Consider the following 14,445-nt stretch of genomic DNA (forward strand, 5'->3'; position numbering starts at 1 on the left):
TGATTAAGAGAGCAAGACTTCTAGCAGAGAACAGGAAGGCTTAACGTACTACAGCAAAAGTGCCCTGGTTTACATTTTTAAACTCTAAAAAACCTCTAAGACATAGACTGCAAACTAATGCAATTCAAACTACAAGGTTGAGAGATTTTAAAATTTGTTTAAAATATTAACTCGGTAGTAAAGTAGTAATAAAACTAGAAGTAGACAGACTACCGTAGTTGGTATTTTGGGCTAATATTAGCATTTCTCTCATGTATCGGCGCTGGTCAATACGTGCATCTGTTCATTGGTGCATTCAGCAGCCGTGCCTCATATATAGTGCACTATTTTCATTTGCAATCTATCAGTCAAGTTTTGATTAATATGTTAGTAAAACTAATTTTTCTTTTTGTTTAAAAGGAGACTTCTTTTTTATCATTTTGTCTTCTATACCACTTAAGAGGAAGAAGAAACTAAAAAATCAAATCATTGTCTATCCGATCAAACAATAAATACTGCTCATGGCAGAAAGGCTACAATAAGCATTACTGAGCAATTTTATCTTCCTAAGTTCTTCAGAAAAAGGGCCTATGGCCAAGTAAAAACTGCAAGAAACAGCAAACCAGGCATAGAACACAAAATTTGTGCATTTCTACTGAAACAAGAAAAACGAAAAGGAAGTAACAGTATTTAAGCTACAGATTCCAATTTCTAAAAGAAAGGACTATGTATAATGAATTATGCAATATTTGAAATACAATGTTGATATGAGAACAGGTATTCTCCTTGGTTTAAGAAAAGCCACGGCCAATTAGGACCTCATATGTGTTAAGCCTTAAGAGTTGAATTAGCGCAGATGGCTGTAGGTGCAGAGCCAGACGAGGCCTGATCCTCCTGGAAGACAACAAGTGGCCCCAAGTCTATTTCTTTTAACTGAGGGGCAATCAAATGTGAGAATCCTGACAGCGATTATTGAAACCCTTTAGGCTGCATTTCACAATGAGAGGCACTTGTCCAACAACCTAATAAGTGTTTAAATAAAGTAGATCACTTCCCCACAAAAGGACAGCCTGAAGGGTTTGGAAGTGACATTGATGCCAGGAGGGGAGCTGAAAATGGGGAAAACTGAGTTGAGTGCTTCTCAGTATTCTTCCTTGCTTTGACCGGATGGCTTTCCCCAATGTTGAAGTACATAAGTGCAGCTTGGCAGTTCAGTGATAAAATGTGGAAACAAGGTTGAAGCGCCGGAGGGCATTAGGTCGGGGGAGAAGAGGTGGGTAACGCCCCCCTTAAATGACCCTCTCTCACATCTCCACACAAAGGAAACTGGCTCCTCTTTTTTGGATTCTTTTAATTAACACTTGCATTGAGGCTCTAAGTATTCAAAGGCTGATACAGGGAAAGAATTTTCTGCCTCTCTTTCCCCCACCTCTCATGCACCTCTTCCCTTCAAACATTTTCCCTCCCTGGTCCTCTTCTTCTCTTTTTCACTCCCTCCATTCCCTCTCTGTTTCATTCTTTTTCTTATTTTCTAGAGGAGGCAGTGTTTGGATTAGATGTCTGGCTGTGAGTGTGAGATAATTACCACTGACAGCTGCACTGAAGGCAACCACAATCACAGCAAACCAAACCACCTCACACCAGAATGGGAGTTATCGAGTAAGGGGAGAACATAGACAGATGAGGAGGAAATGAGATAAGTTTGTCAAGAGTTTATAAGGAAAATACCTGTATCAAAAGAGTGCTGCTATCCATCTGTACATGAAAGTAATGATTTTGGACTCTATTGAAACACAGCGAGAGATCAGAAGTTTGTCACCTTAGCCAACATGGCTGCATCATACAATTTGGTGACCGCAAAAATAAATATGATGGAAACTCTCTATATAAAAATATCTTAATATTATATTTTCAGAATGTAATATTTTTTATGCAGCATTGGTTTGGCTGTAAGGTGTTCCTGCCAAATGAACCTAATTTCTCTTCTTCTTCTATACCATCCACAATGTCAGAAAAGCTGCTGACATTGTGAATGTTATGACAATGGAACTACAATAGCCAATCAAAATCAGTCTTCTAAGGTTTGGTGAAATCATTAAAATAAATTAAATGAATAAGCAAAAATAAATAAAATCACATGCCACCTAATTCTGAGGACAATAATTTGATGATCTCTTTAACTCATCCCTAAATACCTAAAGTAACCAGTTTGGATTTTGTGCAAAAAAAGAAAAAGAGTAGTATATCCACTAGATCTGAGTCATGACTTCAGAACCAAATACAGTAGAGTTAAGAGTTTATGCACAATTTGGATTGATCTTGGGATTAATTTGCCTTCAGGTTTAATTACTTTTAAATCACATTTTTAAAAGAGACTAATCTATAGAGTTCTAAATATTAGGGATGTATGGAAATATTATATAAAGGCGTTTGGAAACACAAGAAAGTTCCCCAATGATTCTACCAAGGTTAAGGGCATAACAAAAAATGCCCGTGGTAAATTAATATTTATAAACTTTTGTAGTTGATTTATTGAAAGGCATTGATTTTAGTTAGGGTTAGTACACACTGCTGCCAAAAATTATATGATTCTAATATTAGACATCATTTATTTTGGTATTTTGATTTTTGGCCTTTGGCTTTTTTTTTGGTTTCAGACAATTTTCATGTTGTTGCACCCCCAATAAATACGTAAAACTTATCTTGTAAAATATACAAGAGTACCGTCACTTTATAAAAAGGCTTAGACAAATGTTTAATTCCTGTTTTATGAGGAAATAATGTTTTTGTGTTATTATTATTTTAGGAAAATATGCGCCTAGCACAAAATTCATAAAAAGGAAAATGACAGAATATGAAATGAATAACGATAAAGATTCAGAAGCTCAGCTCAAAGGTAAAGATAGATTGAACTAACTGAATTGAACAAAAATTGCATTAGAAGCTAAATTTTGTCAGACTGTCTAATTTAGTCCTGAATGCCACCGATTAAAAGGGGGGGGTTATGGATTGCCTGAGCTTACCGTTGAGCCCTGTTGCTCTGGAAACCATCAGGCCCACCTCAATAAACCCTTGGTTTCACCGACGCCTATCAGGTGGAGAAGGATTCCTTTAATGTCAGCAGGGAAATGGAGAGAGGCGCTGCCCTACAAGGCGAGGCACCTCGGAGGCTCCTCGACATTAATACATTAGCAAACACCATGAAACACTGCATAAATGTCAGCAATTACAGGCAGGGAGGAGGGGGCGGGATGCAATACGGATGTCCCACTGGCTGTCAATCACTACACCAGGTGTGTAGGAGGCACTGCCAATCATAGCGGCACCAACTGAGATAAGGCGCGGCTGGAAACAGACCAAGCTTGATCAAGTCTTCCCAAACAGCAGAGGACGTTAATGTTCCGTTGGCCTCTCAAATCAGCTGTTGCACAGACCTCTGTCATCCTCAGCACTGTTCAGCAGAGCTTTGCCAAAGCCTCAAGAATCAAGAGGAATTTGAAGCTAGAGCTACATTGTGGTATTCGCAAATAATGCCAGAGTATTTGTCTTAATCTACTTGGAGTAAAATGAACTCCATCAAGTTTTAACTATTGCAAAGTCCAACATACTTGCATCTGACTGGGAACTTTTTCCAGTAATACCAAGACTGTTATGATGCAGTAAAACCCAAAGAAAATGAAGACAAATGCTAAAGTAAACATTCACACAAAGACAGCGCAAGTCTCCTAGAGAGCCTCTATTTGGCTACTCAGAAAAAAAACAAAAAACATTATAAACTGTCTTCTAGAGAATACAGCGAGATGACATTGGAACGAAAACTAAACAATTACAGGAAGAGTTTAGCCCGTTGGTAAGTTATGAACAGCTGAAATTTAAAGGATTTGAATGTGCTGAATTCAAAGATATGACTGAAAAGTGATATTTCTAATATTTGGAAATCTCCAAATAAATACATTGGGATGGATTTGTAGAGTAAAAAAACTTGAATCCTATTCAGAACCAGCTAAATATATTAGGGTACAACCACCTCAGGACCTGGCCCAAAGGGCCATCACTCAAACACAGCCAAGGCAGTGAAGTCCATCTCCCAAACAGCTAGAGTAAACTTTATAAACCAATCCATTATTTAGTGCCAACTGAGCGTTATGCATCCTCATCCAGTTTCAATCCTTCATCAGGCCACAAATAAGTCTGAGCACAATAAAAAAATAAAACAGATTTAGAGTGAGAAGGGATGATGCAACATTCAAAAGCCAGGCTCACTGAAAGGAGTTTCTACAAGACTCTTTTCTTTCCCTCTGACTATATGTGACTTCACTGAACTAAAATTACAACAGTTTAAAAAACTTTCTCAGGAACAAGAATGGGTAGCAGAATGAGCTGAAACTATGAGCTGGTTGATCAGGTGGATAAACAGTGATGTAAACATGTGCAACTTGTTGCTTCAAAAGGCAAACAAATCCACAACTACACCGTAAAGTTATTCAGGAATAACTGCTAATATAAGAAATGAATAACCCAATACAGTCAGTGTGATTCTTAAAAATGTTTTATCATTTTACATAGTCGGTTAAATAAAAAATAAAAACAGTGCCACAATGACCCAGCATGTTTCTAATTGTCTAAACTTATAGTTTTAGGTTAAATAATGTTAGTCAAAGTAACCCATGTTATTCCTAAAAACTTCAACTGACACCCTACATAAAGTAGTGACCAACTACTTCATGTAGGAGTAGTTAATACAATATTTACCACAATCAACAAACAGCGGTAAATTCACAATAGCCCAGAATGTAAAAAGGCGTAGACAAAGCACAGATAACAAATATGAGCTGCAAGGAAATTAAGTAGCAACCAAATCATTTTAAGCAGGAGAATGTGTGGAGCTAAAAGTAATCTGGGGTCTGTAGCTGCCATGTTTATTGGGCCAAATCCCAAGAGATGAGACTGGGCTAATGAGCTAGACACTAACATTGGCTCTCCATCCATCCACTAGGCCAGCCAAGCCCCAGGCTTTCTCTGTTAATACCTTCAGACGTTTCAATAAGAGGGCTATAGCTAGTGCAGAGGCCATTATTACACTTCTGTCTCTCTCTTCTCTGTGCTTTTTTTAATATCTTCTCAAACAAGAAAAAAAAAACAGACACTGCAGTTATGTGTTAGCCAAGGACCAGGCCTTTGTTGGCACAGGGAGCTCAAATTTATTCATGGTCTTTGGCCAATAAATCTACAGCTATGAGCTAAAGACCACAGACCAAAAAAAATAAATAAATAAATAAAAGTAAAGAAAAAAACAAAAAAACGATTTATCTATATATAATATCCTTATTATGCTGTTTAATTAGCAACAATTTTTTTGGTTATGTAATGAAAATCAAACTGAAGTTTTAAGGTAATTAGCAACATGAGAAAATTATCTTTAAAAAGGTTTGAAATAAAATATACAAATTTGAGTCAGAACTCTCAACTATAACATAAAAACCCAAAAATAAATATCAGGCTACAGGTTTCATGTTTTTTTTTTGCATGAAACATACATTTCATCTAGTTTATCAGTAAACATAGATTCTTCTCAATATTTATCTGGCAAAGATCCTTAACAATGAATTGATTGATGTTTTCTTGTAGAAGTAAACAACTATAACCTTTTCAATGCATTTTTCAAAACTTAAGTGCGGAGGATAAATTTTCTCTAACGTCTTCCTGATTTTGCATTTAGGAAGATAAATATAAGTGATTAAGTTCATCAATTGTTTTACTTTTAAATGTTTGCATCCTGGTTTATGAGCTTCCTTGTTTAAAGTGGTCAACATGCATATTACAACCAAAGGTGACAATTAACAAAGTACAAATACTTTGTTGCCTTACTTAAGTAGAAATTTTGGCTATCTATACATTGGTTGGACAATCTTTTTTTTTCATTTCTTATCCTTTTATTTTTTCGCAATTATCTCTGCTTTCTACTCCTTAAATTTTAAAAATAGACTCGTTAGTTTTGTTTCCTTTAAGCTCATTTTCGTAAAGGCCTGTTGGCATAAAAAAACAAAAAAAAAAACATCAAAATAATTTGTTTTATGGAGAGAATTCATTTCTTGTTTGCCACATATCCAAAGAAATCCTCATTCAAGTTAGATTTGACATTGTTACCATTAGTTATAAAACTAAGAAAATGAAGTCTAAGGAAATTATCATCCAGAATTATAGAAAACTGTTCCTTTAATAGGGTAGTGCAGTAAAACATCTGTCCTTAACTTGCATTACTTTCACTTTTATACTTTAAATAGTTTTAAAAAAGGTATTTTTACACTTTTAATTGATTCAAAAATTAAGTTGATACTCTTTCTTCAAAAGTGTTTTTAAAAAGTAGGATTTATACTTCGACTTGAGTAATAAATATTAATACTTTGGACACCTCTGATTACACCTCAAATGGCATGTTCTCCTCACCATTTAGAAGAAGCTTTAAAATAAATTGATGTTTCATTTCAAATTGATGAAGAAAAGAAAATCATGTATTACACGTTTTTTTATAAGCCAATGAAATTAAACCAGTACAATTTAAAAACTACACATCTATGGAGAATTGTAGAGGATGCCACCAAGTGTAGCATTAGTGATTTTTGATCACCCAGTAAATGTTCTCAATTTAAAAAAGACATACTTAATACATTCATTATTCATTATTTAATGAATGAACACTAAAATATATGCTAGCTTTAAGAATTTAACACATAAGCTTAGTGTGCAAAAGTATCTAAATGATCTGTGTACATTTCTTCCTTAATGTAAAAAATATAAAGCGCAGATTATTTATTTTATCTATTACTTGACCTACAGTATACATGGGTTTAATAATTTTCAGGGCAAGAATTAACATTTGTATTTTTGTTGCAACCCAAGACTGTTTGTTATTTAAAAAGCATTGGAGCAACATATGTTGCTTGATGCTTGATGGCTTTAAAAACTGGCCTCTTAACTGTGATGAACAAAACAAAAAAAGCAAGAAGCAAATATTTTTCTTTGAGGTCAAAGGGTGGGTATGCTTTTAATCTCAGCCCATGTGTGCATCATAAAGGATCTCATGTATTTGCTTTTACTGTTAATGCTTTAAAGCCTAATAACAAGTCAGGTGCAGCTATTGTTCTCTCACTTTGAGTGTTTGAAATATCAACAATAGCTAGTAGATATGAATAGCTTATATTCACCAAAACACTGGATACAATGAAACGAGCTCATCCTTATAAATCACGACTGTGCAGCTTTATTACACGATCACTTTTTATAGCACAGGACACATGTGTCGAAGTATGGATTTCAGAATAAAGGCAAAGTCAACAAGACCCGAAACCAAACAGCCGCCATGCAGATCTAAAGGGAAAACGTTAGCTGGGGGTTAACCCAAGAATGTGTGCCCAGCAGCTCCTCAATGTGGCATGATAAACCATCCCAAACAGTTAGCATGGGAACACATATGCTGTCAAAAAAGGGGGGAGACAAAAGGGGTCAAAGGTTCTTTGACATTCTGTATGGGTTCGACCTCTGATCAGCTTGACAATGCGCAAAGAGAATGGCTGGGAAGAGCAAGCGTGGGACAGGAAGGTCAGCGGGACTCAATGATGTGAGCTTTAATGTCCACAGATAGGGGACACGGGACGGGAATGGTCTTTGACATCTTAATTAGCTTCAACATCTTACTTTAAGAAGGCTTAAAACTCCAACGTATAACAGCTTCTTATTTAAAACTACCTGAGCTACGCTTTTAAAAATCATATTAAAACAGAGTTAACTTTCATGGATTAAAAAATAGGATATATAAAATATTCAAACTGCAAAAGAAAATGCTTACGTTTGTGATAAATTGGACCTATGTATGGGATGATAACTTATGTCATAATAACGAATGATTTAAAACATTTTAAATCTATAACGATCTTCCCTAAATTCCTAAATGACAAGAGCCAGAGAAAGTGCTGTATGAGAAAGAGAGAGCACCATTTTATGGTGAGAATTCATAGAAGAATACCCTCCCCTACCTGTTGCTTTCACTTATATGATGTGGCTGACTGCAGGCTGGGTACTTGGGCACACTCTCTGATCACTTAATAGTAAAACATCATCTGTGTTTTACTTTTAAGAGCAATATGACATAAAAAAAAAAAAATCTGAATATCCTGCATGAGAAAATTTTGAAATCTACCACAATATTTAGGAAAAGATTACAGCAACATCAAAAATACAACCCTCAAGTTTCCACACAGCTTTCCCCCCCGAGCTGTTAAAAGGCTTCACTCCTGTTAAATAGTGATGTTTTAGTCGAGCCCATTTTGTGTTTTATATCAAATATTTCACACAATTCCATTAAACAATCCTTGAGAGTTGGAAATGGAAGTAAATTAAATGATTAAATCTGGTATATTAATGACTGTAGGCGTGGTTCTTACAGAATCATCGGACGCTGACGCGGGCCATCCCTCCCACTGCTGATGCCGAACTGGGATGTTGGTCAAGTCTGATATGTTCCTCTTTACCTAGGAAAAAATAAAACAGAAAAATTTACATTTGGTAAAATATACCCTTATTTACAAAACATTATTGCCACATTATCAATAATTCCTTCAGCTTAACTAAATCAATCTAAAATTTGTTTACTGAGAGACCGGAAAATTTGACTGAGGGGTGGCAGTTTCTCTGGCTGTGTTGAGCATCTTCCCAACCTGCTGCTGCACATTGCTGGTCAGCTGGCTGGAAGAAATTTAGCTGTTCAGCTACTCTGGAACTTGTGACAAAAAAATAAACTGTAATATGTGGAAAACTAATCAGGGGGGAAAAAACAAACTGTAGTCAGCATTACTTGGCGCTAATTGGAGTCGTTCAGCACAAAGAATGTGCTTGTATGAGAAGAGGTGAAGATTGGAGCGACGACGTGTGTGAGGGGGAACAACTCGACCTCAGTTGTTTTAAACAAACATACCCAATAAAAACAGCACTGGCCATATTTCATACTATAACCAAGCTAATTAAATTAAAAGAGTGATGAAAAATATATTTAAAATAAATAAATATAAAAATAAATAATAATAAAAGCAATCACTGGATTACCTTATTTACGTTTTGAACATAGAGTTAATAGGATTTAAGTTATGAAATAGAAGTTTCACTCGAAGCATAAAAACAGTCAGTCCCACAACCAACAACCTCACAACCTGGCATACAAATTCATACCTCTAACATGACTATAGTAAGGATGTAAATCTTATTCAAATGTTCAAAACATGAGAGATATAAAACAAAGAATTCAGTCAACCATGTCACTTCTAGGTTCCATCCAATGTCTCCTTTATTTTATGGGGGAGTAAAACAGAAATATAACCCATGCAAATTCTTAGAACTTCTCCAATTAAGAATACCATATTACAGACTTGCTGTCAGTCTATCATCTGCCCTCAGCTCTCAGACTTCTGACTCAAATCTACTCTCCATACCCAGAACCAAACATGGAGAAGTAGCTTCTAGTCATTGAGCTCAACTAATATAGAACAAAATTCCCAGAAAAATAAAAAATAAAAAGTGCTGAAACCCTTAACACTTAAAGTTCCTTTAATATAGAGATAAAAACGTATGTATTTAGAGTGGCCTTTCACTTTGCCATGTAAACATTATCAGTTTAAGTTTGCAGGCTGACCTCTATTAGATTTAAAAGTATTTTAATTATTTGGGGGGTTTTTTCTCTTTAATTATTTATATTCATTAATTTCACTACCCCCATGCCACTGTACAGCACTAAACTGTCTTACTCTAAGATGTTCTGTATAAATAAACTCCCCTTGCCTTACTACTGGGATGTTTATTCCTTCGAACAATGAGAGATTGGTGTGCTTAGGTGGCCTTATGTGATTTGAAAAACCCTACAGTCTGTGATCCAGAAGCAGGTTAAGTTACTGAGAAGGTTATGTAGAAACAAAAAACAGTTTGTTTACTGTGAACAGTCTTTTCAAAGTCTGTAAAAGTTGGGTAAAGTGTCCCCAGCTTTGAGGAGTACTAGAAACCAATCTCACTAAGGGAACCATGTCTTAAAAGTATAATTACTGAAGTCTGTCTGTTAAGCAGTCGGCTGCAGGCTAGTTCCTGAAGCAGACAGCCCAACTAGTTAATCAGCTTGTTATACTTCAGGTAAGGGGTATATAGTATTAGAAAAGCATAAACATTGTAATATTGAATTCTATCTAATATCATAATGTCCCATTTATCTCTTTAATCAGATCTGAGGTGCTGTCACAAAAGACAAGGGAGGCAGTTTAATGGATACAACGATGATTGGACACACTGTGCAGATTCAATTTCTATCTTAAGGTGTTCGAGAATCATCTGTTCAAAAATTACCTAAAAGAGTGAAATAACTTGCAGCGTTCTTATACTGTAATTTAGATCAAATGTATAGCCCCAATCGGTAAACATACATCTTATAGATAAATTATAGCAATTCATATGTTGGGTTGTTCTTGCAGCAGAAGCATATAGATTGTGTCATCATTTTTGTGTTTAAATTTGACATGAAATGTCATAAAACTATGCACACAAAGCTGTGTTATAACTACTAAATGTTGCACACCTTTTAAGTCTCATGGTGCCACAATGCCTACCCATTATCCATCATTACATCTAAAACTAATATAGGTTTATATCATTCTATAATGCTTTTCCCAAATAAAAATAGAGCTTCAATTTACCAACTATCTGCTATAAAATGAACAGGAATATTAGGAAGGAGGCAGAGAGCGGACAAGAAAAAGATGTTAAGAAAACTACAAAAACAGAGCCTGTGTTGTCAGCATTCCTCGGATGCCTCGGCTAATTCCCAGCAACAACAGCCACACACTCTGAAATGAACAGTATTTCTCTTCTCCCATTCATGTGCAGACCCTGTATCAGCATCACCTAATAACATTCCTTAGTTTTAAACAGTTAGCAGCCAGCAGCGGCTCTAAAACCAAGCGCCGTGTTACACCCTCCAGTGGGTTGTTGGTTTAAAGCCCTCACGCCAGCCCGAATGTGCTCTAGTCAAAGCAGATCAAAGCCCAGAGTTAGTTCCTGAGCTCCGATGATGGCTGATTCTGGTGCGTTTGTTCGAGAAGATCCTGAACTTCGGGCCCCGCGGGGCAGGACACGGACACTGAAAAAACTACCTTTTGTAGAGAAGAGATCCCTTCATGCATGGAGCAAATCCTGTCTTTGTAACCTGCGCCGAAGAAAGAGGAGTCCTTCAATACACTGAGGGCCGCTGCTCGTGGATGTGGAAATTTAATGAATGCTACAAACTAAAAGGCAATTTTAGATCCTAAAGGGAGAATCTGAAGGACAAAATGTATTAATTTGGAGGACAAACACTGTTCTTATTACTGGTTGTTTCCCATGTAATTAGATCTGGATATGAACACCTTTTGTTGAGATTGAGTAAATATTTTATCTCAGTTATCCACCTCTTACCCAAAATATATTATATATTTGTGCTGAACCTGACAGAGCAAAGCAATTTACAGTACAAACAAGGCGAGACTATAAAAGAACAATGATAGATGAGTGGCACAGTCACTTTGCTTCTCTCTTGTAAATCCCATATCACACTGCTCAGAGTCAGTCCTTATGAAGAGACGTCGTGGCCAAGATAGCAGGCTGGGGTCAAAGCGGGTGGCCAGTGTTATTACAGAGTGTAATATCTATGTTTGACCAGCCAGGCTACAGGGATTTGACTGACCGGCTGGTCGGCCGATGAATAGAGAGGGGGAAAGAGAGGAAAAGGAGAGGCATAAACACTAGTAATGAAGAGGCTGCAGTCAGAGGTTAAAGCAGCAGCAGAGAAACAACAAACTGACGCCCACCACAGAGAGAGGGAAGGTGAGAGGTGGTGGCGGAGAGGAGCGGAGACAGACAGCGAAAGACACCTGGCAGAGGACAGTCTAATCCCGGCACTGAAAGAAAACACAGCTAAACAGCCGGCCTGCCTACCTGAAACCACACAGCTAGGATATGTGCAGGCCTCTCCTGACACGTGCATAAATATGGTGCAAATATGAGAGTTTGGTGTTACCATATGTCAACAAAATGTTATAAAAAAAATCTTTAAAAAAAAAAAGGAATTTGGAACAAAATAACCCCAAGAGAAGTATGACATCTTTCCAGAAATACTGCAGGTAAATTACAAATTTTTGTTACAAACCACATAAATGAAGCATTACTGTCTAATGCTGCCCCCTGTCTACCAAGAGCGACATGTCGTAAATAAGTCAAACTGGAAGCAATCGAAACATAATATATACTTTAGATTAGAAATCTCTACTCAAAATTAAAAAAAAAAATACATTTAATAGAGAGATATGTCCTATATCCATCATATGACAGGAAACCATACAAAGCTCTGAAAACAAATTATGGAATTGTATTTTCTTTTATTCTTCTATTTCTATATTTTCTCTAATATATTTTAGAGCCCTTTGCAACCTGCATTTGGAAAAACATGCTCTTAAAAACTGAAACTTGGCAACATAAATAAAATCCTTCAATGCAATATTTAAGAAAATAAACAAAGAAACAAATTATGAGATGAATAACAAAAAGGGGAACTAAGTAAAAATATAGAAGACAGAAAATGAAAATAACAAAAAGTAAATTTAATATTTCCAACCGCAATCTAAGAAATGTTGAAAAACATTTTGAAATGATTTATGGTTAAAGTAATGAATTTTAATGTTTGGACACCAAAGCTGTTTGAACATAAGAATAAGGTTTTTTATTCTATTCAAGATCATTTTGTTTCTTCCAAATTCCCATTAAAAGAAAAAAAAAAATCACCTAATATTAATATAGCATTTTGATATACCAAACAAAGCAAATTCATCGAGGTGATATCATTTACAATAACAAAACACTATTTTATTAGGAATAGTTAAGAAATCTGAGCTTAAAGGGACTACTAGCATTCGAGTGCAATAGCAACTTTCCATCCATCATCTCAAAGTTTTACTTTATTAAATATATTGAAGTATGTTTCTGCTGCAATCCAAAACGTTCTGAAACAAAATGACTGACATTCATGTAGAGATGCTGATTTGCAAGAAACATCGCAGACGTCTCTCGTTTTTCCAGAGCTGTGTATACGTCTGAGTTCTCTTCAACATAAAGCGACTCAGCTGCTGGCCAGTACACCAAAAGACAAAATCAACGATCCAATCATTGTAAATGCCAATTGCTTATAATCCCTGGCTGGAAGCAAATCAAAGCGAAGGAAAGGTTTCCATTAAACAGTCACAAGCTCTCTCTCTCATTCCCTCTTGTTCTTTCTCTTCATCCCATCTAAGCACCAGATGCCTTTCTTTCATTTTTGCTTTCAATCCAGCCTTGCTTTTCTCAGTCCCACATCCCCTGTCTGCATTTCGTCCCCTATGTCTCCCAGCTGCAGGGCAGGGGATGGGGCCTGAGGGGGGCGACGAGGGGAGAATCCCCAGTACAACCAGTCTGGTCACGGACAAATAGGGACCCAGCAGCCATTCCTATTCTACCCGGTACTTCCCTGGCAAACATTTGCTCTGCAGCTTAGCTCAGAAGCTAGCCAGTAACATAGCCCACCCCAACCCAAACTCTTGTCTGGTTATGCCAATCAAGAACTTACACAAACTTTGGTTTAGGAGATGGAAAAGAATGAAAGAAAAAAAAAAAAAAGGCTGAAGCGGGCCACTGAGAGAGACGTTAAAGAAAAAATGGCAAAGGGTGGGATAAGAGAGCATTGTTGATATTTTTGGGCCAAAATAAATAAAAGGAGAACAAGATATTACTCCTCCTTTACCAATATGCACAGACAAGTCTCATGGTGAATCTTAAGCTGAGAAAAATAGGAACCCGGTAAAAGAAAAGAGTACTTTAGCAAGGTCCAAGTAGAGTACAACAAAGTTAGGTTGAAAATGTTACAACCTTCCTCACAAGTGTCTGCCATCTTCATCGTAGAAAGTGAGTCAAAGCAGCTTTGACATTTTATTCTGCATAGGAGAACCAGAACCTGCTTCTTCTCAGTGAGTTCAGCACACTAAATTACTGTGGCTGCCATCCACGGCGCAATCTTGAATCACAAAACGAGGCTGAATATTTTTACACTTCTCGTCAGCAGCAGCATTTTTGGAGACTGTGCCTACATTGCTTAAACATTTGATGTCTGCAGGTTAAAGTTCTAGGTCTCATTTTCCCAGCAGGGAACCTTTAGATGCCTAAAGACAAACTTGTGTAAGAAAAAGACCACGACATGAAGGCCTGTTTAAGCCCACATTGTCCTTTCTCTATCCCTTCTTGCTTCTTACGCCACCCCCCACCAAGCTAACAGTCTTCGGTCTCTTTTCTGTGGCCCCAGCTCCCACACCCACACCACAGGAGCCCCTCCCCTGTGTTTGTAATCCCAGCAGCAACACTTAAGGTTCACAGTGG

At 36.8% G+C, this 14,445-nt stretch overlaps 1 protein-coding gene across 1 annotated transcript in view; it reads right to left on the reverse strand.

Moving 5' to 3' along the window:
• faf1 (Fas (TNFRSF6) associated factor 1) overlaps positions 1-14,445 on the reverse strand; it is an 82,975-nt gene that overhangs the window by 45,236 nt on the left and 23,294 nt on the right. The window contains exon 8 of the mRNA XM_038281117.1: positions 8,421-8,507. Within this exon, the coding sequence (XP_038137045.1) occupies positions 8,421-8,507 (87 nt within the window). The remainder of the gene's footprint in view (positions 1-8,420; positions 8,508-14,445) is intronic.

The sequence above is a fragment of the Cyprinodon tularosa genome, unplaced genomic scaffold (assembly GCF_016077235.1).
Source record: "Cyprinodon tularosa strain WSP-4 unplaced genomic scaffold, ASM1607723v1 ctg167, whole genome shotgun sequence".
Taxonomy (NCBI): Eukaryota; Metazoa; Chordata; class Actinopteri; order Cyprinodontiformes; family Cyprinodontidae; genus Cyprinodon; species Cyprinodon tularosa.